At 34.7% G+C, this 27,235-nt stretch overlaps 3 protein-coding genes across 4 annotated transcripts; all 3 read right to left on the bottom strand.

Annotated features, from left to right (window-relative positions):
• LOC128296534 (uncharacterized) lies at positions 1-4,166 on the bottom strand. The gene is made up of 2 exons (XM_053031875.1): positions 3,832-4,166; positions 1-2,079 (listed from the first exon to the last, which is right to left on the bottom strand). The coding sequence occupies exon 2, from the start codon at positions 538-540 to the stop codon at positions 181-183; it is 360 nt and encodes a 119-aa protein (XP_052887835.1). The 5' UTR covers positions 541-2,079; positions 3,832-4,166; the 3' UTR covers positions 1-180.
• A 419-nt stretch (positions 4,167-4,585) lies between these two features.
• LOC108467520 (uncharacterized) lies at positions 4,586-7,966 on the bottom strand. 2 transcript variants are annotated; one of them, XM_053031874.1, is made up of 8 exons: positions 7,580-7,966; positions 7,134-7,222; positions 6,945-7,020; positions 6,300-6,349; positions 5,875-6,213; positions 5,469-5,507; positions 4,989-5,175; positions 4,586-4,913 (listed from the first exon to the last, which is right to left on the bottom strand). In XM_053031874.1, the coding sequence occupies exons 1-7, from the start codon at positions 7,752-7,754 to the stop codon at positions 4,996-4,998; spliced, it is 948 nt and encodes a 315-aa protein (XP_052887834.1). In that variant the 5' UTR covers positions 7,755-7,966; the 3' UTR covers positions 4,586-4,913; positions 4,989-4,995. The 2 variants fall into 2 exon arrangements, with proteins under 2 accessions (XP_052887834.1, XP_017623651.1); XM_017768162.2 differs by having other exon boundaries at positions 4,586-5,175.
• Positions 7,967-22,508: 14,542 nt separating this feature from the next.
• LOC108467687 (taxadien-5-alpha-ol O-acetyltransferase) lies at positions 22,509-24,096 on the bottom strand. The gene is made up of 2 exons (XM_017768419.2): positions 23,377-24,096; positions 22,509-23,303 (listed from the first exon to the last, which is right to left on the bottom strand). Exons 1-2 carry the CDS (start codon positions 23,839-23,841, stop codon positions 22,680-22,682), a joined length of 1,089 nt encoding a protein of 362 aa, XP_017623908.1. The 5' UTR covers positions 23,842-24,096; the 3' UTR covers positions 22,509-22,679.
• Between the last annotated feature and the right edge of the window lie 3,139 nt (positions 24,097-27,235).

Below are 27,235 nucleotides of genomic sequence, written 5' to 3'. Positions count from 1 at the left end.
TCCCTGCCTTTATATCAACTTCAGGACTCTCTCTCCCTTCACTACCATACCTCCCCATCTCACACCTTAACTCCTCAACTCCCACACATTTACGAGTTAATTTTGTAGCAGCATGGCTGGTTCAAGTGCCATGCTTGTGCAGCTCACTCTGATGCTTGCTTTACTCTCATGTTCAATGGCTCAAAGTCCATCGGCATCACCTACAATGTCACCAAGTTCAAGCACCACCCCCTCTCCCGTTGCCACTCCACCACCAACCACCATGACCCCTCCCCCAGCCATGACTCCAATGTCAGCACCCGCACCGTCAACCCCTATGGCTCCTACCCCTTCAACCACTCCAATGGCCCCAACCCCATCCTCTGCCCCAGAGGCACCAACCCCACCGGCACCCGCACCTCCATCTATGACGCCTAATTCAGCACCTACAACTCCTCCTTCAGCCATGACCCCTGGGGAGGGCCCACAAGCTCCTCCTTCAGCCATGACCCCTGGGGAGGGCCCACCAGGTTCCGCTGCTTCTACACGTGAATACACCATGTACTTGTTAGCATTGCTTGGAGGAGTTGCACTCTTTGTTTAGGACACTTCTTTTTTTGGTTTCGTTTACTTTGATGTAGATTAAGCTATTTATTTGTGTATTCTTTTTTCATTGTTCCATTTTCTTTCTCTTCTCGTCTATTCTTGGAGCTGATGCTTTCGTGATTTGTGAGGGCTCTTTTGTATCATTTTTACTTAGCTTAATAAAGAGAGACTTTGTGATTCTTGTTTGTGTTACTGTAATCTTTAGTCCAATTATTTTCTTCTTTTTTTGACTTCTTTAGAATTAAATCATGTCAGACTAATTATTTTGCTGAAAAAAATGGAGAAAATAATACTAGAAAATAGTGGAAAAAAGGCTGGTTACTTTTAAGGCCATTCCTTACTCTGATATTAACACACGCACAAAAAAGCTTAGAACTGGGATTATTAGTCCTAATGGACTATGGTTTTATTATTAATAAATAAGACATTGGTTCACAAAGTTTCAATTAGTCTAATCAATATGGAAGTACTTAAATTGAATTATAAGAATTTAATCCTCTAAATATGAAAAAACAACTTAAAAAAAAAATATATATATATATATATATATATACTCAATGTTGGACATATACATGTATACCCAACACTACCGGAGTCCGATCAACATGGCTAAAAGTAAGATGAGTGTGGTTGGTTGAAGGGTGGATAGAAAGATGGAATAGGTGCAAGTAATTGGTGGTGGTGAATGGGTGATGCCGATAAATATTGTCAGAGAAAAAGTTAGGTGCTAGCTGTTATAGACTTTGGGTGGATGATGGAAGAGTAATTAACTTTTGGGGATAAAAAGGAGAGTTGCCATTGCCTTTGGGTTCTCTTTTCGACGGAGACCGGATAATATTAAACATGATTTAAAGAAAGAAAAAGAAAAATTAACATGTATGCATGGATACCTCAAAAGCTATATACAGATTATTATTAATGAATCAAATTTTATATAAATATAAAACACTTCAAATATGATGATTATATGACAGTACATGAAGGATATTGGATGCATGAGTTGGTAGGTCTAAAGGGCGATGACTTGGGATAGAATGGGAGGGATGCATGATTGGCTGTTGTGGGCCTAAAACTCAAAAGACAAAACAATTGCTAGCATGAAAGGGATGTGCACATGGGGTGCTTGCCTTGCCCTCACCGACAAATACATATTCTTATAGTCTTATAACCTATGTAAACTTCAGATTAATTGGAATTAACTATCATGATAACAGCATTGGATACCTATTAAAGATGTAACTGTAACATGTAATAAAGAAGCATTGCACTAAAAACATCTTTATCGTATCCTCCTTTTCTTGATGAATAGAGAACACGATCTGTTCCAGTTAAATCTAGACAGACTCGGTCTGGGTTCTTTCCCGTGAGTCCACATGTTTATTGGAACCATTATCCCTCTTCACTTGCTAAGAATACAAAAATTCACGGACTTGCCAGAATCATGAAAAAGAAGCAGCACTCATTCTTCCGTGGTCTTTGCCTCTTCGGGGAATCCTGTTTGAGGAAAACAAGATCATTTACGAATAATTTAACTAAGAATAGAAGGTTGTATGAATTGTGTCGAAACCATTTTTATTTTAGAAAAACGGAGATCGACTTTAAAAAAGAGGTACAGAGTCGGACCCGACCTTTTTTGAAGTGTAATAGGATCATCTTAAGGTTGATCATTTTAATAAAACATTTGATTTATTAAAATAATAATTTTAGGTCTACGAAAATTGAGAAAAATGGTTCGGGAGTCGGTTATGCACGAGGAAGGGTTAACACCCCGTAACGCTCAAAATTAGTACCAATTGATTATTGAATGTCCTATCGTTGAAAATTTAGGAAAAAAATTAAAATACGATTCCTTTAAAAATGTAGGAACAATTCGAATTGAATTTTAAGGTTCACTTGCTCCAAAGAAATAAAATACCACATCCAGCACGTTAGGACACGATACTTTAAGCCTCCAAAGACTGAGATCACCTCATTATTTCCAAAACACACAACGAATTCTTAAAAGGGTACTCCGTTATTTGGCAAAACTGAAAAAAAAAACCCAACACGTTAGGGCACGTTTTCCCGAATTTCTCAAATACGAAACATTGCCTTGTTTTGAAGAGTTTCCCAAATAAGCAATTATGAAATCGGCTCAAAATATATTCGTTTGGGTTATTTTAGGGTGAAAAGCAATCGATGTTGGGCGAAAATGCGGGATTTTAAAAAAAAATCATGATGCAATAATAAGAAACTAAAACATAATTATAAGCATGAAACAATAATAGGTGGATACGAATTGAAAACAAAAAATAACACATGATACACCGGACTACATGAAAACTAGGAACCAATATAACGCAAAACAAAAACCATATGAACAATATACAAAGGGATAGCATATATTAAAATCAAAATAGCTTATATGTATAAAAAGCGGATAATATATAAATGATTATTAAAGTATATATTAAAATGAATAATATGCAACAGAATTTCAAATGAAACAAATTGACTTAACAAATGACATACATATTTATATGAAAATAATAAATGAAAACAATGTATATACAAAGATACCAAAGTAATTAAAATAAATAAAATATGCAATTTAAAACAAGATCCTCAAAAGAAGGCCAAATTCTATATGAATAATTTTAAAGAAAATATATATATAATAAATTTAGAAGAAAATATTTACATAAAAGGATGTCAATAATGTACACTTAGAGTAAAAATAACTTTGTATAAGTTACGTATATACATGAAATAAAGAAAACTTAATATAAGTAAAGTATATAAATACAAAATAATATATGAAAGTATTTTTGAAAAAAAATAAATATGCACATGAAAAAAATACATTCTTATTTTGTTAAAATAATATATACAAAAATATATACATCAATTTTGTTTAACAAAACTATATGTTAAAATAATATATTCTTATTTTGTAGAAAAAATGAATAAAAAACTTAATTGGAAGAAAAACAAAATTAAAGGGACAATTTATGAACAAAGCAAACCATTTAAACAGAATTTTGGGCCAAAGTAAAACGCGCTCCAACGTTTGGGGTCTAAAAATGCAAATTAACCAAACCCCAAAACAAATCGTTTAAGCGCGGACTAAGATGAACACTCACGCAAATTCCTGGGACACTTTAAAAGAATTAAAGAAACCATGGAAATGGCCCTATCGAACGCTAGTGCAAAAGGGAAGGATTGGCCGCGAAATTACCCATTTAAGGTAAAATGCGTGGACCCTACCTGGCAAATGGGTCAACACGCTTCCCCCCCCCCCTCCCAGCCCACAACCCACGCTCCCCAGACGAATGGCCAAGCTTCAACCGCCCCAAAATCCGACTATTGCGAGCGGAGTCAAGCCCTCCGACGACGTGAGCGTGATGCAACTCTGGTGAGTCTCCCCCTTTCTCTTATATCTTAGTATATCCGATGAAAATGAAAAGAAAAAAAAAAACGAAATCAAATAGCAATAACCACCTTTGAATCTCTCTTGGCTGCTTTTTTTTATGTGTATTTGATTTTTGATTTGTAACCAAAAAGAAATCGTGTCCTATTTCTCTGAACAAAAAGGAACCCCCAATTTCAATTAAAAATCGAAGGCTTTATAGCCAAATACAAACGGTTCCTTGCTATTCTCCATTTTGCAGGTATGTGGAGACGTGAAGAGGGCGTTCATGGGCGTGTAAACGTGAAATATGGGAGGTGGAAGCGTGGGCTGAAGCAATGGCGCACGTAGAGGCTAGCACGAAGGCAGCAGCAGCGCAAGGGGGAAAGGGAAAGGGCTCTGAAAACTCCAAAAACCTGGGCCTACTGGGCTTGGTTCATTTCATTCAGTATTAGGCCATTGTAAAACTTTTTTGGGCGTATTTAATTTGGGTTTAATGCAATAGGTTTGTATTTTGGGCCGGGCAAAATATGAGTTTTACAAATTGGATATATGTATTCATCAGTTTGCACTGTTTCTTGAAAGAAACAGGAATTTTTCTGAACATATATATAAAAAAAATAAAACTTGCAATTTAGATAAAAATAATCAAACCAATAATGGAGTTTTCATGGAAGTTATAACAAAGAATTGCATCAAGGGGAAAAAAAAGGATGTCATTGAAAGATTACAATCTACAAAAATGAGTGAATTCCTCTGGATGTTAGTTTAAGTAGCTCTATCATCTGTTTGGTAAAATCATGTCTATTGTTTAATCAGCTCGTTAAGTTGGTCATCGACGGATTTTATTTACTTTGGTATCCTTCTCCTTTGACTCACACGTCATGATGGTTAACACCACTTCTGCATTATCAGGTTGGCGTTGCCAGAACTTAAAATCCTGTTCCAGTCGGAAATGTTATCGAATAAGAACTTTGGTATAACACTAGTATGGTTTTTGGTTTACTTATCATACTTTGTCATCATCTATTTCTCCTTTGTTTCCTTCGGCAATAGAAGCATTCCGAACATGGAGATTTAATTTTACTAGAATAACTAGCTTGGAGCTTGCTTGGGGGTATTTTCAGGTCTTCCATGAGTATCTGACGAAGCTTCAGATTCTCCTCCATAAGCTCCTCGATGATTCGTTGATGTTTCAGCACCTAAATGGAAATATAAGTTTCAGTAAAAATGTAACGCAATCCTAATAAAATGAGAAGAATTAAATGTATCTCGAGAACCTTGCAGCATTCATCATGAATAAATCTTTTTGACACAAATTTTAAATATGGCAACCAATAAACTCCGATATTCAGAAAATTTTACATCTAATTACAATTGCTTTCGGCTAATATTTATGTCTTCTCCCACTAAATAATCAATAATCATCTCAGCGAAAACACCAGCAAACAAAATGGCATCAGATTGGGGTGATAAAATAAATAAGGAGCATTACCAGTTGAAGTAAGTTGTTTTCAAAGCGCAACCGTCCAGCCTACAAAACAACCAAACCCAAGTGAATTATTTCTGCTGCTTACTGCTATCACCAGTGACCAAAATAAGAGCAAAAAAATAACTGCTTGTTGCACGTTAAAGCATGTTCCTTTTGAAATCTTAACATCCCCAACTACTGTTCCAATTGCTGGAGTGAAATGATGTTTCTCTCCCGTTAAGTGTATAAAATGAACTGATCTCACCTCAAGCCTTATGTTGCACAAATTTAGCCTACAGGCACCATAATATTTTATAAAATTGACATTCCACATGCAAACTCAATGCTGGAATGCCGATAAGAGATAGAAAAACTCTCAAGCAATGAATTACAAAGCCAAATGCACAAGCATATAGGTATCATTGCATACCAGTTCACTTAGGCTAGTCTCATCTTCCTTCAACAATGGATTTTGCAAAAAGCTATTAAGAACTTTTTCTGTTCGAGTCCCAAATGATGTTTCATTTGGAGGTTCTGATGAAAATTTTTGATAAGCTGAACCTCTGCTTGTATTTCCAGGTCCAGGCAAGCCTTGAGATGTAGTATCTGGTAGATTTGGCAGCACCTGCTTCAATTTTCCTTGCGGGCCTTGAATAGAGGGTTCATTTGTTGTGGTCAAAGCACTTTGAAAGGATGCAGGAAAAGCACCTTCATTGAAGGGCAAGTTGGAAGATATTCCAAACTTGTTCATCAATTTAGTCATCGTTTGCTAGAAGTTTCAGATAAAAACTTAGTTACAAATAATGCAAAAAGAAGAAGAGGAAATATAGATATTATATAAGAAATTATACGTACCATAACACAACATTGAATTTGATTCACCACCCCAGGCTTCACAGCAAGTCCTGCAATACAAACATTTTTTTTTCAGTCAAAAAAGATGTAATTTATTTTCATTCATATGCTAGACAGATAATTAATATACAAGATTATTTGTACTGTGAGTTTGCAACAGGAAGATAAAGATATCAATGTCCGTTAAGGCATAAAGATAAAAGTACAGCATATTTTGACAATGATGCCCCTTATGCAGATGCTTTAAATTCAAAAGAAGATGAAAGACCAAACGAATTTTCATGTTGCTACAAAAGACATGTCTGAGGTTGCTAAAATCCCCACCACAATCGGCTATTTTGCAACAATCATATGAGCAAGTAACGAAACTAAACGACCTGATCTTGAAATTTATCTGAATCACATGCTGATGACACTAACACATTTGTACAAAGTATAAAATGTAGTAACCAACAAGGAAATCAAGAGAAAATAATCAGTAGTTTCTCTAATCTTGAAACATTTAGGCACACATATTGGTATGCAATACTTAATTGAGTAGTCGGACTCAGACTTTGCAATAAATGTATGCGACACCATACCTAATACAAGTGCCTCAATACAGTAATACTTATTGAGTTAATTATTTTCAATATTATAGCATACCAATGCCAAAACCATGGCCAAGACCGACTCCACATCCGATCCCTGCTTCAACGTTCTTAGCACCCAACTTCCTTAACTAAAAACATGAGAAAGACTAGATCAGCAGATAGTGAAATATCAAACAAACAAAATCAACAACAAAAAGAAAAAAACTGAAAAATGAGTCTGGAAGTTATATATTCGACTTACAGCACCATTTACATGTCTGCTAACACCAGAAAACGCATCAGTTGCTCCTCTAGTTGCACTCATAACTTCGCCCAGCATAGGTATTCGACCTGGTATATACCACAAGCATAAAATCATAATCAGAAACACCAGCCAAACTTATGTCAGCTAACAATAACATAGTGCACTTCATCATAGAAGATGATCATCAATCATAAAGGTTTTTCCCTACTCCATTCATTTCTCGTTCCAAACACTAGCCATTACCCAATTTGTTCAACACAACAAATGAAGAGGAAGTGATAGAAAAACTGATAATACAGAGTTTCTTATGAAGCAAATTGGGATAAACACAATCATTCTTGGGACTAAACGAACCACCCCAGTGCATCCTCACAATTCAAGGATTTAGATTTTTTTTTTTTTTGCATAAAAAATGTACTAGAAAAGAAATGAATGAGCAGTACCGAGGTTTATAGGTCGACCCACGCCTATACCAATACCGCAACCAACGCCAAAGCCAGTAAATACTTGACCCACTTTCAAAACAAATGGATTCTCCAATCTGATTCCTTCAAAGCCCTTTCTTTGATTGGTTGCTACCACCATTTTAGTGTCACTGTTTTTTATATTACTTTCCATTACTAATCTTTAGAAACTCTCTCTTTCTCTTCTTCTTGCAAAGTCCCCAAGAAAACTGTCTCTCATATGGGGAATTTTGACATGTTCTTTTTTTGTTTGAAGAAGCAAAGGAATCTGTCTCCTTTACTTCTTCCCGTCTCTCTGCAACTAAAACATAGGCATTGGGGGTAGATATCTTCTAAATTGTCTGTTTCTTTGAGTTAATGGGTGGACTGGATTTTTGTCTTTCAATTACATTTGGGCTAAAAGGCTTTCTAAGAATGGGCCTACCTCCTTTTACGTAGTGAATTGTGGGTTTGCTTTTAAACTCTTGAGCCAACTGTGATCAAACTTAGACTCAGTTAAAAAATTGGGCGTTTTATCTAAATATGCCTTTTAAATAATATAATTATCGAAATGGGCCGTTTTTTGTGTTATTTACTAGACTAGGTTGTTTTCCACGAAAACGCGTCCACGTAAGCGCGATTTCGTAGTACGTGTCAGCAAAACGCTCCCCTAGGGGAGCGCTTTGTCCACATCAGCAAAAAAGCCTCCTTGAGGGCGCGCTTTGTTGAAGTGGACAAAGTGCTCCCCAGGAGAGCGTTTTGCCCGTGTAACGGTCAAATTTTTGACCGTTGGCTTCCAACGGTCCAAAAAAAAAAAACCTATAAACCCTCCAAATCATTTTTTCACACAAATCTCTCAAATTTCTATAATTCTCTCAAAATTCCTTTCCCTTTAATTATTTTTCACACAATTCTCTCATAATTCTCAACATTCTTTCAATATTCCCTTAAAAAATCTATCAAATTTCATTAAAATTTTCTCAGAATTCTATCAAATTTCTATCAAAATTCTGTTTAAATTTTTTTTGAATTTAAATTAAAAAAATCTGATCGTGTTAGCAATGGCCGGAGAGTTAATCCGTCTCGATAATAAGCACATCTCCGTTGATCAAATGACAATGGTAAGTGATAATTTTAAATTTTCAATACTATTCGATATTATTTTAATTTATGCAAATTTAATTAAATTTGAAATACTATTTGATATTTTATTACTGTTTGATTTTTTATTTCATTTATGATGCTTGATTTTTTATTTCATTTATGATGTTTGCATTAATTAATTTATGCAATTTTAATTAATTTTTGTTTGATAAATTTTTATAATAGTCTGTAGATCAGGTGTTGCAATGCTACATCCGTAATATGTTTGGTCCTCCATCGCCATTGATTGAGAATTACTTGCGAGAAGCGGGATTTTGGCACGTGGCCATGATAGGCCGAGGGTGCAAGTTGGACCCGAAACTAATCAGTGCATTGATAGAGAGGTAGAGACCTAAGACGCGGACTTTTCATCTTCCATGCAGAGAGTGTACAATCATTCTGGAAGACGTGCATTTGCAATTAGGATTGCCGGTGGATGGGTACGCAGTCACCGGGTCTGCATCATCTACTGATTGGGGAGCCATATGCTACGAGCTTTTGGGTGCTATACCTGATAAAATTAACTGAGGTCGGATCAAGATGGGATGGTTACGAGACACATTCCCGGAGCCGGATAATGATTCGACTGAACTCGAAAGAATATGATCTGCTCGGACATATATTCTTGAGATGATTGGAGGTTATTTGATGTCGGACTTGTCAAGAAACCTCGTACATCTGAGATGGCTGCTGAAACTTGTAAATTTTAGAGCAGCCGGCGAATTGAGTTGGGGGTCTATCGTGTTGACAACATTGTACAAGGAAATGTGTGGGGCGACGCGACCGAACAAAGCCAAAATAGGAGGTTGCCTATCACTACTGCAATCATGGGCACGATTTTGCTTTCCATTTTTATGTCCTCGAGTCGACCACCCATATACATTTCCACTCATAACGAGGTAATTTTTATATTAAATTTTACAATTATTACGTAGATTTAGAATATAATTTTATGCTAAAAATTAATTTAATTAGGTGGAACCATTCGACGAGTTATGTCGGAATACCTACCTCTCTCGAAGATATATGACTTCTATTAGACCAACGATCGGAAGTAGAAGTAAGTATTAAATAAAATATATATACATAATAAAATAGTCGTTTCGTATTTAGTATTATGTATTATGTATATAAGTAATATTTTTATCATGTTCATATAGTTTCAATGGACAGCATACGAGGATTCGGCAATTCGGGCAGTAATTCTAGATGAATTCTTTCAAAATCCAAACGTTTGGCATGTGAAGGTCCCATTGGTGAACTATGCCACCGTGGAGATGCACCAGTCAGATAGAGTATTGTGGCAATTTGGATTCCGACAACCGATTCCCGTGGCACCTGAGGTGTTTGATGACGAGCACAAAGTTGACTTACGGCAACTCCATACGGATTGGCCTAGATTCTGGTCACACTATATCGAAATGTGGGAAAATCGGTATGATTATATACCTACTCGGGAACCGATCATCGTTCTAGAGTTAGCGTGCATAGCGGAATACATGTCATGGTTTAGGATCCATGACAACCCATATTTATTGTCGGAAGAGGAGAGGCGACAACAAATTCATGCTCAAAGGGAACGACGGGGCCCTTTAAATCTAAGAAGAAGGGACGACGACGCAGGCCGATCAACAGCACCCACACAATCATCAGGCCCAACAATTTAGCGGACGACACCCACATCACAGCCTTTTTCAGATTATGCCATGTGCATATCCTAGCCCTTATATGTATCCTAACCCTTATATGTTTCCTTTTCCTAGTCCTATGACAGGTTGGAATCTATAGCCCGTATCATCTCCGTTCTTGATTACTCTGAGTCGACCTCCAATCTATAGGCTGCCGTCGCATAAAGGATCACACGAGGCACCATCGGGGAGCTCTTCTTTTTACCAATCTCCACTACCTTACGGGATTCAAACACCTCCGCCATGGGTGACTCAAACACCACCGCAATCATTATTCTATCAAGGTGGTTCATCCTCCCAACAGCCACAACCAGATCTCTTACCGGAGGAACCACAACCCTCGCCGGAAGCTGATCGAAGGAGGAATCCACCACGGACCCGTCGACGACCTCCATGTGGCATTAATTCTGACCACCACGAACATTGATTTTTTTAATATATTTGTACAAAATTTTTTATATTGTTTCATTTAATAAAAATAAAAGTTCTTTTGAATAAGACAATTGTAATATAACATAGTTTCATTTAATAAAATATAAATAATACAACATAGTTTTTTACGACAACTATCAACTATTTCAATTTGGACATGATCTACTTGTACGACCTGGGTTCCTACACCATCCGCACAACTTCTGATTATTGGTTGTTTCTCGGATATCCATATTGGTACGTATTCTAGTCGAGTAAGGTCGGCCCTTCGGTTTGCGATGCAATTCTCTATCCGGTAGCAGCTTAAATGGAGCAAACGATACAGACGACCAATTACGTTCATCTGGGACAGGTGGGAATACGTGTTCCACACGTTGTACATGGTTTCTAGTTTGTACACTTCGTCGACGTAGCTTATGGGATCTAGACGGAGATTCTAACAAGCTACAATTACATGAGCACATGGATAATGAAGTGCGTCAAACCTCCTACAGTCACAAGTCCTATTTCTCAAGTGTACACGATATTGCCTGCCAATAATACCTTCGTGCGGTCTGTCAAACTTTGTCACACGAAACCATAGGTTGTCTCGGTCATGACAGACTGTGTGTATGGTGTTCACTCATGCTTTCGCCTTGTTAATTTCTTGCAATACCTTTGCGCACCATACAGGGCCTCCTTGCATTTGGCCTTTATAACTCGCTGCTCGCTTCAGAAATAGTACCGCTAAACTAAAATATGTCTCTCTAGCAACGGATGTTATCGGCAAATGACGTGTTCCTTTTAGAACAGAATTTATGACCAAATCATAGGCCACCGTCGTATGCTTGTGTCCACTGTTCGAAAGATATGTTATAGAGGTAGTCTACGCCTTCTTCGTTAACTGAATGCAAAACCTCTAACATCTCATGAAAACGGTCCTTACTTATATCATACCCTGCCAATATAAGTTGATAGCGAAAATTACATACCACTTTTCCATTTAAAATAAATTCAATATTACAAACGAAATTACATTAATAGATATTAAATACCCATATTGGTCACTTGTTGTTTTTCACTTATAAATCGAAATTGCCCGTAGTAGTTGGACGCAATGTGCCTTAGGCAATACCGATAGTGTGTGCGATGCCATAGGCTTCCCTATTACTCAATTGCTGCTAGTATTCTGATGCCTCGATCCGATATGACGCAGATATTAGGTTGGGGGCAGACATGCCTCCTTAACCTATAAAGCAAGAACTCCCTGTAACACCCCAAACCCGGCCCAGACGTTATGGCCGGATCCGACATGCCACATTAAAACGTTCAAAATATTTCAGGTTGTTGTTCTAGAAAAACTTACTTAGTGGTTTAAGAGATAATTTCAATGCAGGTTAAGGTGAATGGAAGCTGAGCACCAGGTAGGAAACCGGAAAGGAGGAGGTGAGTCTATCGGATTGCTTAAGTACCAAGCTCCCTTCGAATCCAATCTTAGACATGCACACCGCCATTACCACACCTTAACGTCATGTATATTTCCAGGAAACCAATTTGATTAAGTCCTTTTTAGGAAAAGTGATTAATTTTGGAAAATATTTTCATTGCAGAAGCTTTACTTGTTGTCGTGTATTTTTGAAATCAATTGTTGTTTTTAAAAACGCGCCCTAAAAGTTATTCAATTTTGACAGTTAAATATAAGTAATACCTATCTTAATTAAACATATTAAAACCATAAAAATAATTAAGCGGCCTTATTACAATTAAAGAACCCAAAACCTTAAACGTAAATAAAAAGGATGTCCAGGTCACCAATAGAAAATTAACTTACAGAACGTGTGGCCACTCCGAATCTCTCACAGCTCCAAGCCCACTATGGTTGGGGATTACCTGCGTGGATGAAAATAAAGGGGTGAGTTTGGGGAAACTCAGTGTGTAAATTAACCCAACCATAGCCTATATCGGTTCAAATCACAGAGAACAGATTAAGTTGGCCTTAGCCCAGAACAAAAGTCAGAATAGAGCCCATAGACCCAGAACAGAGCAGGACAGATATCACATGGTTATGCAAAACCCAACCCATATCCAACCACATGCACCCCCATACCAACCTTCCACCATGTGGAGAGACTACTCGACCCACCCAACCGCTACACGCTACAGAAATATGCAGCATGACTGCTAGAACAGATAATGTGACAGAGTCACCAGATACAGATAATCGTGGTAAAGCCACCAGAACAGATATATGTGATAGAGCCACCAGATCAGATAATTGTGGCATAGCCACCAGGACGCTTCCTCCATAATATAACCCATATCCCCATGCAGCAGATATACAATCATGGCATACATCATACAGAATTAAATCATCATACTTTTCAGTCAAAAGTAATTCCTAGGGGTATAATGGTAATTTTGTACCTAGGGGTATATCAGTAATTTCCATACATAGGGGTATTCAAGTAATTTATCTATTCATAAGGTTTCCATGCATAACATAGCCATTTACGTACGACCAGAAACACTTACCGCGTTTTCTTACTGAATTGGGCCCGTTGGCCCACTATCCCGATTTTTGGCCCATTAAGCCAAAAAACATCGAAATGCACGGAATCGTGCACTTTGCAAACTTATCATTTTAATTTACCACATACATCAAACTATTAATCTCACGAGCATTCGCACACTCGCATGTTCTCAAAATACCGACTTTTTGGCATTTCGGCTTTTCAGCTTTTACCGATCTAGTCTATGAGATGATGTCAGTTACACACCTGATTTATGACGATACATTGGCGAGATCCACCTACGAACTACCTACAATTGGATTGCTAACATGTCAATCTATATATCGAAAACAACTATGTATTCTAACCCCTTACCATATTCGGTTAACACAGCCTTAGATCCCAGAGTTCCTTACCTTTTGCCGAAATATGGGTTAGATATGGAGAGCCAACTGAATAAGTTCTCATGCCCTTTGCTGTATATTCCCTTGGCCATGCTACCGTTTACACAACCAACAGAAAAACGCAAATCCCTTAGTCTAATAACGCTAGCCACCCTAAGGGTTTCGGTTTTTCCTTTCTAAAAACAATGAGACTAATGATAGTTGTTCGAAAGGCTTACCTAACATCAATCGACTCAGAAGAATATTCCTATCTACGATTCTTTTATCTCCAATCCACCACAGTCACAAGAAGAAGCAGATTCAAACAACCAAAGATTTGGCCTCCTTCACCTCCGGTATGTAGGTTTTCTGTTTTTAGAGAAGTAAGAGCAGAAAAGTTCGGCTACCACAAGATTCGGCTATTGAGGAAAATTGAAGATGGAAAAATAAATGATGAGACAGAGGAAGAAGGGTATAGGTTCGGTTATGGAAAAGAAAAGATGGAAGAAGAAGGAAAAAGATGAGAGGTAGTATTCGGCTATGGAGAAAGCGGCACAATGAGGGGTTCCAAGTTTGGCTATGGGAAGAAAAAGGGAACAGATGACCGAAAGAAAGAGAAGAAGATGAGAGAATTCGGTTCTTGAAGAGGAGGAGTTGGCAGGTGTAGGGTATAAGTTCGGCTTCTATCAAAAAGAAAAAACAAAAAAAATTCGACAGCCACCCTTCCCAAAAGCCAAAATTCCCAACACTAAATGACCTACCCGAATTTCCTATGCTAGATGCCCTTGGCTGACCAACTCTTGCTCCTTGATCAGCTCCTAAATCTTCTCCCCTTATCAGCTCCTAAATCTTCTCCCTTATCCCCTCCTTACTCAATCACCTGAGCAACTCAAACTCCTCCTGACAGTCTTTTACTTGAGTTCCATTGCTTACCCTTCCTAAACATAAAAATAATAATTCCCTTAATATGCTATCATTGTGACTTGAACCTCAGCTCTCCCTAGCATCCGCACGCCACTTTTATAGCCTTCCCAGTGGCGTCACATGCCACTTTGCCACCTGCTTCCTTGTGTTTTATTTTACCCAATTAATACTTAAAAGCCCAATTAACCAGAACCCCTTTTTCTTATGGAACTAAAATTAACTAAAGTTACCGAGTTTTAACTTAAGCTTGGGTCTTCTAGAGGCCCACTAACATAATTAACCTACGCCAAACAAACAAAACACAGGAATTTTAAAAATTCATTGAAAATCACAGAAATCTCGAAAATCCCGAAAATTGGGGTGTTACACTCCCAATCATCAGCTAACTCCCCCGGTGTTATTGCAAACGCAACTGGAAGGATTCTCCACTACATTCTGTGTCACAGCTACCAATAGCCGATGGGTATCTCTACTGTACATAAAGGTACCGTCAATTTGTACTAATGGCTTGCAATATAAAAATGCATCTTGGCATTACTTAAAGGTCCATAACAGACGTTTAAATACTTGGCATCCATGGAGCAATCGGTCGTTGTAGTACGCAGGTTCGGTTTCAAGGTTTGTTACGCAACCTGGGACATATCTCTCCAGCACCTGACACCACTGCCACACTTTATTATATGAAGCGTCCCACCCACCATGAATCTTTTCCAACGCCTTCTGCTTAGCTATCCAAGCCTTGCGGTAAGAGGGTGTGTACCTTAACTGGCTACGAATATTGGCAATTAAGACCGGCACTGAAATTTTAGGATCAGCCTTCACTGTCGGTAGTATTAAGGTAGCTAACATATCTGAATTCATCTTGGGATGATCTTCTGAAACACCTGTCAACGAAGTACGTTAAAAAATGCAACAGTACATAATAACAGTACCATTAAAAAAATCTAAACGGTTAGTGATACTGTATTGGTAGCACATGTATGTGGACCTTTGTACTTTTTTATCTCCCACAAGCCTGTCTTTTTCCTTAACGAGGCTATGATTTTCCATGAAGATGTACCGTCTTGCACTGCACACTTGGCCTCAAACTTATTGGATTTGGATTTAACCACGTTGTAGTTAACCCCGTTCATGATGCTATGTTGTTTTAATGCACCAAGAAAAATATCTTTATTGGAAAACTCCTTACCAACTTTTAATTCACCTGAATCCAATGAGGAACTTGTACGGTCACGCCTTCTGTGTGGTAGATCTGAAAACTCCAACGCATCATCTTCAGATAGATCAACATTATGCATATGGGCTGGAGGCGAGTACGCCTTGAATCGTGGATTTTTTTCTTCATTATTTGAACCCCCTTCAACATCTTCAAGTATGGTTGGAACAGGCTCTGGTTTAGAAAATAATGCAACTTCTGCACCATCGGGGTCGGCCTCTCGAGGTGGATCCGCATCGGACTCATTATCTGACCCATCATCATGTGCAACGTAAAAGGTCCCCTCGCCGGTGGACGTCGTAGGGAGTACATCATCCCTCCTTATGGACGTTTCACAACGTCTCCAATTAGATGTGGATTGCCAACCACTATTAATTGATGTCATTCCCCAGTACGTATTTCCAGCATCAAACATTGACCCACTGAGGTGCATGTCCCATCCACTAACGGAGTGTAATGCAGGGGTTGAGTATTCTATACTGCTACTAAACATGGGCACTTCCGTGTTTTGCCGCCCACTAACGGAGTGTCAGGCAGTGGTCGTATTTTCCTCTCGACCAGCAGCAAATGTTGAAGCTGTAAATGCATCATTTGGCGATGAAAATTGTACATGTAACTTAAGATAGGGTGATCCACTAGCGAGATGAGTCCGCACCATTGCCTCTAAGCTACGAGCGCCTTTGATGTCGAATGAATCATATGTCACAGGATCAACTGAAGCATAAAATCGGTACTTAATAGACAAAACTTTCATTGACGTTGTTTCGAATATTTTACGCCTAATTCTTTTACGAAGTTCTGTCAAATCTATGTTCTGGTTAAAAACCAGTCTCGCTGAGTTCTCCGATAAAAAAACAACACCGTTCTCGGTGTTACAGACCTCACCATCATAGTAAATAACAGCACTAATACGTTCACTCATCTTCAATTTCTTTTCTTCTTAGCCTCTCTAAATTTTTTGTTGTAAGTTATGCAACCTGAGAATAAAATTTGGCTAATTTATAACCTCATTTTTCTACGAACTACTGTAGCAAAAGAGCATCCACGTGGGAGCTTTTTTCAGAAATTTTGTTAACAGTGCATCCTGCTTGAAGCGTTTTCGGCACTATTTGTTCAGAAATGTCTACTCAGAATTATTTTTGCACGAACTACTGTAGCAAAAGAGCGTCCACGTGGGAGCTTTTTCCAGAAATTTTGCTGACAATGCATCCTGCTTGAAGCGTTTTCGGCACTATTTGTTAGCGTCCATGTGAGAGTTTTTTCCAGAAATTTTGCTGACAGTGCATCCTGTTTGAAACGTTTTTCGACACTATTTTTCCAGAAACGTCTGCTCAGAATTATTCTTGCAGAAATCCAAAACCTTAAAACTTATGACAAAAAAATTTATATTGCTTATATGTTTTTTCTAATACCCTAAACACAACTTTATTTTAAAAAACTAAGCCCTAATCCCTAATTTAATGAATTAACCCTAATACACTTTAATTTAGTATTTAGTATTTAAAATTAATAGTTAATTTAATGAATTAACCCTAAAACCCTAAATCCTAATTCAATTAATTTTTTCTCGAAACCCTCAACTTAGCACAGTATAAAGTATGTATATATCTTTGCAATCATATTATCTTTGAGAAATTTTTTTCTTGTATGTATCAATTAACCTTAAATTTAATCAATTAACCCTAAACCCTAAATCAATCCATAATTTAATCAATTAACCCTAATACCCTAAACTCTAATTTAATATTTTGTATTTAAAATTAATAGTTAATTTATATCCCAATTCAATTATTTTTTTTCTAAAACCTTAAATCCTTAAACCTTTACAAAACCCTAACCCTAACCCTAAAAACCATAACCCTAAATCAATTAAATAAAAACCCTAACCCTAAAAAAAGGGCAAAACGCTCTTCTGGGGGAGCGCTTTGTCCACTTCAGCAAAGCGCGCCCTCAAGGAGGCATTTTTTGCTGATGTGGACAAAGCGCTCCCCTAGGGAAGCATTTTGCTGACACGTACTACGAAATCGAGCTTACGTGGACGCGTTTTCGTGGGAAACGGCCTAGTCTAGTAAATAATGCAAAAAATGGCCCATTTCGGTAATTATATTATTTAAAGGGCATATATGGGTAAAACGCCCTAAAAAATTATTAATTTATAAAATAACTAGTATTATTATGAAGGTATTTTATTATTTTATATAAAATTAATAAAAATAAAAGCACACTTATAATCATATTTGCTACTTTTTAAATAGAAAAATTTTTAGTCAATTTTTCAATTAAGTTAATGTCTAGTTAATTTGTGACATTAATTTAGCTCAAATATATATATATATATATATATATATATATATATATATATAAAAGAAGAGGTTGGGAGTAAGGGTTGTCTAGGGATTGAATTCAAAATTGATGGTGATTGATGTTGATAACAAATTCTCTCTATTCATGATTCAATTAACAAAACTGAACTTATATTTGAAATTAGAATTTTGATTGATTAAACTAGTTTACCTAACTATATATAACTATATATAACGGGTTGATTGAATTAGTGTTACAATTTGTGAAATTACTTGAAAAATATTTTTAAATGAAGTATTGAAGATTAATATGAGGGTTTTTTATCTTTTATTTTTATCTGAAATGTTTAAATAAAACAATTAAAATATATTTAATTTACCAATTATTAAATAATTTTTAAAAATATTTAAAAAATTTCATGATGCTTTCTTTATAACTTTATTTATAATTCAATTATTAAATAGTTTTAAAAAAGAATATTTTAATATTTAATTATTATTCATTAATTTATTTTTTAATTATGTTTGCACCTGGCATGTTAAGTTTGTTATATATCAAATTAGATTAGTTATCAATATTACATTAGCATAAATTAATAGTATTATGCAGAAATTTTAACATGTGTAACGAAATAAAAGTTGATACTGAATTAAATCTCAAAAAATTAAATGTGAACCTAAATTATAATTTATTAACCGATTGTTCACCATTTTCAAAAATAATTAATTAAGTAGCTGAGATTAGTTTAAGGTAGAAACTATAGATTAAGCGGCAGAATTTAGGATTCTTCTTCATTCGATGTTTTATTTCTTAATTATTGTAGCAGATAATTGTCTCACAAGTTTAATTATATTTATATATATATATATATAAAGACACTCTAATTTCGTATACTTTGAAAGCGTGCACGCACAAATAAATAAGGTATAGCGAGTAATTTGTTACACAAAGGATTATAGGTAAAACCCCTCAAACTATTGTATAATGTTCAAATAAACTCCTATATTTATTTTGATTTTTACTCCTTAATTTCATCTTTTCTTTAAAAATATTTAATTAAAATTAAAAGTCTATTTATCTGCAAAATAAACATAAAATATTGTTTAAATATGAGTGTATTAACTCTACAAATATCATTATTTTAATGCCTAACGTCATCCATATCTATATAACTATATATAAAAGAAAGGTTGTCATACCCAAACCATGCTCCCAAGTCTCTCTCTTTTCTTTTATTGCATTTTATCAAAATAGTTCAATTTCAACTTTGGTGTTTTTAATATGTTTAAATTTAAAATTTAACTTTTAATATAAATTGGTCTCTATATTATTAATTAGTCTACATGATTAATATTATTAATTTTGATTAAAACATTACGTGATTTTATATTATTTAAATATTCTAAGAGTCTTAGAGACTAACATGTAGTTTTCTACTCTTTTGAAGTTTACGTGGCTCTTACTATTTCTTTTTGCGATTGCATAAAACAAATTAAATTTTAATTATGCTTAATTTTGAGATTTAATTGCTACACATTAATTTCTAATGTAATTTGGTTATTGCATTTTTATAATGTTATTAATTAGTTCGAATAGGTAATATTTTTATTTTTTATTAAAATATCACATGGGTATATATAATTTGAATGCCCTAGGAATTTTAAAAATATATATATATATATATATATATATATATATAGCTTTTTATTTCTTTTAGGTTTACCTTGATGCTTTTCTTTTTTAATATTATAAGATAATGATCAAATTTTAGTTTTAACCTTATACTACATTGAAACTTGGGATTTAATCTATATATTTTATTTTTGACATAATTTGATATTTATACTTTTATAATGCTATTAGTTAGTGTAAATATTTAATATTGTTAACTATTTTAATCAAAATGTCGAAGTCTATTTTTCTTAATAACAATATTCTAACAAATAAAGTTTATTTTATCATGACAAGTTCAAATTAATATTTTTCAATCCATATAAACATTTTCAATATAATTTTTTATTGTTACATAATTATCAAGTAAATTTTTTAAATTTTATAATGTCACGTCAATGAATTCAATAAAAGAATTTAACAATTGAATATAATTTTTAAATTAAAAATTAGAGGGTATAAAATTTTGAAACTAAAAATAAGATTAAACTTTAAAATTGTAATCCATAATAACCCAACGTAAAACAAGAGAATGCTATTAATATTTAATCAATTCAATCTCATAAATTTGGCTACCAATTTTTATTGGCCATCTGTCTATCAATAAGGCAAGTTGGTGGGAAATTAAATTGCACATGATTTATGAAGAATGAAGAAAATGGAAAAACACTCCTAACATACACTAAATTTTTACGTCTAAAGGGTTTAAAAACTAAGCATAATAAAATTTCACCTTCAACTTTATAAAAAAATTATTTTAATTTTTATTTAATTTTTCATTTTTATCTTTAAACTTATATTTTTGTTAAATCACCCCAAAATGGATAGAAAAATTAACATTTGTTAATTTTAATGATGTGACATACATGTTGATAACATGTCAGCATAAAAATTTAAAATATTTAAAAATATTTTTAATAATTTTTACACTTTTTAAAATAATTTTAAAATAATTAAATATTAACATGTCATTCGCAAGGCAATCCACGTGTATGTCACATCAGTAAAGTAAAAAAAATTAACTTTTCCATTCATTTTGGGTGATTTAACAAAAAATGTAAGTTTAATGGCTAAAGAGACAAAATTTAAATGGAGGACTAAAATGACTTTTTTTATAAAGTTGAAAAGTCAAATAAGTTATTATACCTAAAAACTAAGGTATTAGTTTTTGTTTTAATACTAATATATATTGATATAAAAATATTTTAATGTTTATCGATATTCTTATTTATATATTTTTAATTTTTAATAAATTATATATTATATTTACATGTAAAAATATCCTAATTATTAAGTATTACATCTACGTACATATATTTATATGCAAATATAAATATTAAAATTATTAATTAATTTCAACAATTTAATTTTGAACGGTTATCAAATATCCGATTAACATGAATTCAAATCTTGTGACCCTATCTTTACCTCTCATATTATATAAAAATTTTAATAACATAATTTAATAATTATATATTAACTTTAAGGAATAACTTATATTAAGATTATATTAAAATATATAGTTTTTAGGTATCAATAAAATAGTACCACATTATCAATTTTAAAAACAATACGAATATTATTGTACACCTATTCATATATGATATCTTTTTTAAACTTAATTTAACTTTAATTAAATTATTTAAAAAAATTTTTTATTAAATAAACAAACGTGCTTCTTCTTTTTTATCTTATAATATTTTAATTATTTTAGTTTTTTTTAATTTAATTGTCTTTTATTCTTGTGTGGGCAGCCAATCTTTTTATTTTCTCTTTTCATTTTTAATTTTCTATTTCAAATTTAAATTAAATACCAAAAACTTGATAAATGATTATAATTTTCAATTTCCAATTTTTGATAAGTGGTTATAATTTCTCAATTTTTTGTCAAAGGTTTTCTTTTTTTTTTTTTTTACATTAAAATTTCCGCTTAAGATTTTCAACTTTTTTTAAAAAATTTTTATCTATTGATTTCAGCATTTTAATTTCCAATTATTTTGTTTATGTTCTTTTGTTGCATATTAATTGTAAGGTGTTTGTTTTTATATATATATATATATATATATATATAAATAATATATAAATGATTAATTTTAACTAACTCAATTAAAATTATTTAAAAATTAATTTAATTAAAGTTAAATTAAATTAAAAAGATATCATATACGGATGAGTGTATAATAATATATACATCTTTAAAATTGATGATGTGATTAGTGCCTAAAATTATATATTTTAGAATAATCCTGAATAAATTATTCAATGTATTTTTTAACTATTTAAAATAAAAAAAATTTAAATATTTACACTTATGAGTACGATATTTACCAACAAAATCAAAATGGTTTGGATTGGTACCGTGGCGGGCGGTAGTAGGCAACTACGTTAAAGACAACAAGGCGATATTTTCTTTCATTATTAATTTCGTAAAGCTATCGTTATAACAACTTCATTTAGCCACCACATTAGGACACCATTAAGGTTATCTTTTGGTTGAGATTCTGATCCTCTCAGGCGCATCATATGTTCGAAAGAAGGAGCATGTTGATGTCAACATTAACAAAGAAAGAACAAGGGTTTAATTTTGTCTCTAATCCCTGTATTCTTTAGATTTTTGAAAGTCTTCCTACTTTTAATTTTAAGTTAGTAAATTCAAATCAAAGGAATAAAGAGATTAAATTTGTTGAAAATAAAAACAAACACATTAAATTTTAAAGGTTTAAACAACACAGGGAGAACAAGCTTGGCAATGCCAAAAGATTTAAATGACAAATAAAAGGAAAAATTATTAGCATTTCCCTTTTTCTTTTTATAGCATTTTCAATTCAAGCTGATAGTTTAATGGCCCCTCTACTTGCTAGGAATTGTGACAATGATATTCACAGTGTATTTATCTTCCTGAGGCGAAGGAATAACAATGACAAGCCCACCCAACGTCGATCTAAGCCAATACGAAACATGCGCAGGTTTATTCCCATCTCCAAAACTAACTTCATTAGCCCCCAAATCATCCCATTTTGCACGATTCAAGACTCCCATCTCTGCTTCTTTCGACATCCCTTGCTTTGAGCAGCTTTCAACTTTGATGGACTCAAACGATTCGTTCACAAACAAGGAAAATTCTCCACCCACAACACTTCCTAGGTTGCTCTCGGCTTCCTCCAGACAGGCTAATGCCATTTTCCTGCACCAGTCACTCCCTGGACTTTCAGTTTCAGCATGGATCTGGAAAATCATGGTTTTGGCTGAGTTTTTGCTTGAATTTGAGGTGATGATGTTAAGGGAGGCACCATTGGTGTTTTTCAGACCAGGAAGGTAGAATAAAGGAAGCTTTTGTTCATCGTTTTTGTTGATAATAACCTTGTTGTGAATATCTGCCCATGTCTTAAGGAACTCTTTCATTAACAAAAGATCTGCTAGAAGAATACTGCAGCTAATCCCAATTGAATATCCACCACACTGGAAATTAGTAACCTGTAAAAAAAATAAATTCAGGGTCACTAAGATCTCATCAATAGACAGTTTTGTTTTTGTTTTTTGGGGATACCTGAACATAAAAGAGGGGGGAGAACTGTGGGTTTTGTTCATCAATATCTTTCCAGAAAACAAGCTGAGCTTCAGCATCTTCCCTTTGTTTCAAATCAAGAAAATCCGACAAATTCATCTGAATCCTTGCCTCAATGAGTCTAATGCCGCAATCATTGGAAACAATCTCCAATTCTCCATCGTTTCGTTCCCCTTTCCGAAGACGACCAGAAATCATTGGTTGCTCATGTAAAGCTCTCCCAAGTGTTTCCTTGATCCACCCAGCCAATAACCAACCGGAGTCTTCTTCTTTCTCCTTCATGTAATACTGGACCACGTTCAGACACCTTTGGAAAATCCCAGGTCCTACAAGCTCCCCTGCCAATACTTGTCGTGTCTGTCGTGGTTCAGTTATCCTCATCGGAGTCACTGTCTGAATAGCTTCAATGGATAGTTTAGGGAGAAAGGTAGTGGTGTGGTTGGCCATCTTTGGGTTTTTTAGCTGAACTCTTTCAACTGAACGGGTGTCTAATTCCCTTGGTTATATACAGATAGAAACACGTCCACCTCAAAATGTTGGATCAAAAGAAATTAACTGGTTTTTAAAAGTACAAAAATGTCATTGCCGTGATTGATTAAATCCAACCATTATGATTTAGTAGTTTAATTGATCCCAAAAAGGAATGCGCAGATGTTAAACTTTGGGTGTTGAATGAGAGGGTGGACCCATAGATGAGGAACGACCGCAAGGAAGGAATTACCGGACAATAAAATGGGGCGGCATTTGAAATAGATGGATGGGGTTGGTGGCTTCATTTACTGAGTGTGGGAAAGTTGATCTAAAAAACACCCAACGCCCAGATCTCCTTAATTAATTAGATAGCATGTAAACATCACTCTCGTCTAATTGTAAGCACCAACTGGCTCTACTGGTTCCGCTACCCCTACGCAATTAATGTAGTGGCAAGTTACGCTTCTCACGCTTTCATTATTGTTTGTCTTTGTTTTTGTTGGCTGGTGATTCAATCTCACGTCGACTTGTTTTAATAATAACTAGGGTAAATTACACCAACAGTCACCCAATTTTAGAGTAACTAACAAAACAGTCACCTAGATTTTATTTTAGTCACTTAACTTTCAAAAAGTAACAAAACGGTCCTTTTTACCGTTTTTTGTCACAGACGTCACAGTAAAGTGACGTGGCAGGTGACAGAGTCCTTGCTGTCAACCTTAAGTCTAGCTGGCCGGTTACTAACACTTTAACAATAGTACCAGCACCATTTTAGGGTTTGAAAAAAAGAAAAAAAAGAAGAAGAAGAGAAGAAGGAAGAGAAGAAGAAGGAGAAGAGGAAAAATGGATATACCTGAAGTGATTCCAGTGTGCTATTGTGGAAACCCAGCCAAATTAAACACGTCTTGGTCTAATGACAACCCAGGTAGGAGGTTTTTTGGGTGTAAGAAATTCAGCAGTGGATTTCGAAAACCATGTCGGTTTTTCAGCTAGTTTGATCCATCATTGACGCCCCGTTTAAGAGTTGTGTTGTTGGGTCTGCTGAAAAAAGTGAAGACATTAGAGGATGCAAGGAAGAGGGAGAGGAGAACCTGGTTTTTGGTGCTTGTAATTGTTACTGTTTTGCTATTTTCAGAACCTTAAAAATCATTTTATGTTAATTGAAAACCAGCTTATGTTTTGTAATTTTGTTGCTGGTAAATTGTTGCTTATGTTGGTATAGATGGCTGTTGTTATACATGGCTAACCATCTCATGTTGTTTACAAACACTTGAATGAAATGGAAAATTTTTGTTGATTACAAATTGTGTTGGAATATTTTTGTTGCTTAACATGTGTTAAAAATGTTTGCTGGTATACATAGCTAACCAGCTCATGTTTTTGTTTACAAATTGCTTAACACTTGGTATACATGGCTGCTGGTTAGAAAAGATAACAATTGATATACAAATTGCTGAACAGTTGGTATACATGGCTACTAGTTAGAAAAGATAACAGTTGGTATACAAATTGCTTAACAGTTGGATAACAAATAGCATGGATAAATTGCTTATATATTAAAGCCAAAATGCCAAACTGTTTACAAAAGGAATAAGGGGCAAAATATTGCCAAATTTTCCTACAATTCATTACAATTGAACAGATGTGAATTGTAGGGAAATTTACAAAAAAATTCAGTGACTATGCCTAAGTTTATCAACAGTAGCAATCATAGGCAAATTTCCAAAAAAAATTATCTAATCAGTAGCAGGCAAATTTACACAGTTTTAAAAGGTTAACAAAATGTAGTCTGTTCACATCATCATCAATGGTCTGTCATGGATGACTCTTGAGTAGAATGCATCCATCTAACAGTGGTTTTGGTTGATTTTCTCTTTAATGGGTGCTTTTGTCTTAGGGCAGCTTCTTGATAGTTGGGGTAGTAGGTAACTGAGTTGAGGCACCTTGTTGAGTTGGGGTACTCTCTTGCTAACTTGGGGTAGCCTGTTGCTAGGTTCGGACATCAACTCGATGTCTTTGAACCTACAAGAATAAAAGAAATATGAAAAACAAACAAATTCATAGATAGAAGTATACTATAATTTAAGGCAAATTACTTACTGGAATGTTTTGGCCAACTTTCCCTTTGCAACTCCTCTTATTGTGGCCTATTATTTTGCATTTACTGCACCTCATCTCCACTCCTCTCTTGCTAAACCTTTCTGTTGTTTGTGGTTTATCAGGTTCTTTCGTTCTCACTTTAGTAGGACTGCCAGGTGGCCTTCTTAGTGGAATAGGTAGTATTGGTAGCATGTTTGACAAAGAGGCCCATTGTTTAGGACCCTTTACTGGACTTACAAAGTTGGAGTAAATTTGAAGCTGGGTTTGCTTGGTGTACCAGGTTTGTACATAGGTCTCTAGGAACTCATTTTTTACATGAATGACAGCTAATGAATGCATGCAAGGGATGCCAGTGAGATCCTAATTCCTGCAGGAGCAGGAACTCTGAACTAAGTCCACCACATGCTGGCTGCCTGGACCACATTCAACCTGATACTTGTCCCCACCAGCATGTGATGGAACACACCTAAAAAACAGTGAGCATGCTTGGTTAAAACATACAATGACACACACCCCCTAAAAAAGCAGTCACTACATGCATATTATAAAAAAAACTCATTGCATGCATATTAAAAAATAGGCAACACATTAATAGTTATTACATGCATATTAAAAATTAGTCAACAGCTTTCCAACAATTATTGCATGCATATTACAAAATAGTCAACAACTTTCCAACAATCATTACATACATATTAAAAAAAGTCAATAGCTTTCCAACAATCAGTGCATGTGGTCAGCAACATTAAGTCAGAATATAGGCATTAGAAAGAATCTTTACCTTAATGAATATTTTATATTTACATCCAGTTTTTGCTTGATCTTTGGACACAAAATTCCTTTTCATTTGTCAGCTTCTTCTTTCTTCTTGACAATAAGTAACATAATCTTGGTCCTTATTGTTTCCATCATGGTCAGAATAGGTTTACCTCTTGCTTCCAGTATCATCTGTCTATAAACCACATAAATGATTAGTGAATTGCTAATGATCAGTAAGAAACATAAAACATAGGGATTTACCTTGTTAAATAATTCAGATAGATTATTCACCAACATGTCAGAATGACTCCTAATTGAAAAGTGAGACCTTGACTAGTGAGTAGGGTTCTTCTTCTTCAACTAGTCATAAGCATGCTGATTGGTTTTTCTCAGTTCATCCATGGCATCATCGAACTCCCTTGTAGTGCTTGCTTTGGCAGTTTTCCAAAGCAAATCTTTCAACTCCTTTATTCGGAAACTAACATTCTTGAAATTAGAATGTAGGTGTCTA

This window comes from Gossypium arboreum, chromosome 8 (assembly GCF_025698485.1).
Source record: "Gossypium arboreum isolate Shixiya-1 chromosome 8, ASM2569848v2, whole genome shotgun sequence".
In the NCBI taxonomy this organism is placed as follows: domain Eukaryota; kingdom Viridiplantae; phylum Streptophyta; class Magnoliopsida; order Malvales; family Malvaceae; genus Gossypium; species Gossypium arboreum.
This window is presented reverse-complemented; position numbering and strand designations above follow the sequence as displayed.

What these genes read in the sequence shown, in the direction of transcription:
- LOC128296534 (XM_053031875.1), bottom strand. Translation starts at nt 540, where the DNA reads ATGGTGTATTCACGTGTAGAAGCAGCGGAACCTGGTGGGCCCTCCCCA.
- LOC108467520 (XM_017768162.2), bottom strand. Translation starts at nt 7,754, where the DNA reads ATGGAAAGTAATATAAAAAACAGTGACACTAAAATGGTGGTAGCAACC. An exon ending in GCAGACATGTAAATGGTGCT is followed by an intron (nt 7,021 to 7,133) that starts GTAAGTCGAATA and finishes TCATGTTTTTAG; the next exon opens with TTAAGGAAGTTGGGTGCTAA. An exon ending in AAATTCAATGTTGTGTTATG is followed by an intron (nt 6,214 to 6,299) that starts GTACGTATAATT and finishes TGAAACTTCTAG; the next exon opens with CAAACGATGACTAAATTGAT.
- LOC108467687 (XM_017768419.2), bottom strand. Translation starts at nt 23,841, where the DNA reads ATGGCCAACCACACCACTACCTTTCTCCCTAAACTATCCATTGAAGCT. An exon ending in CCCCCCTCTTTTATGTTCAG is followed by an intron (nt 23,304 to 23,376) that starts GTATCCCCAAAA and finishes TTTTTTTTACAG; the next exon opens with GTTACTAATTTCCAGTGTGG.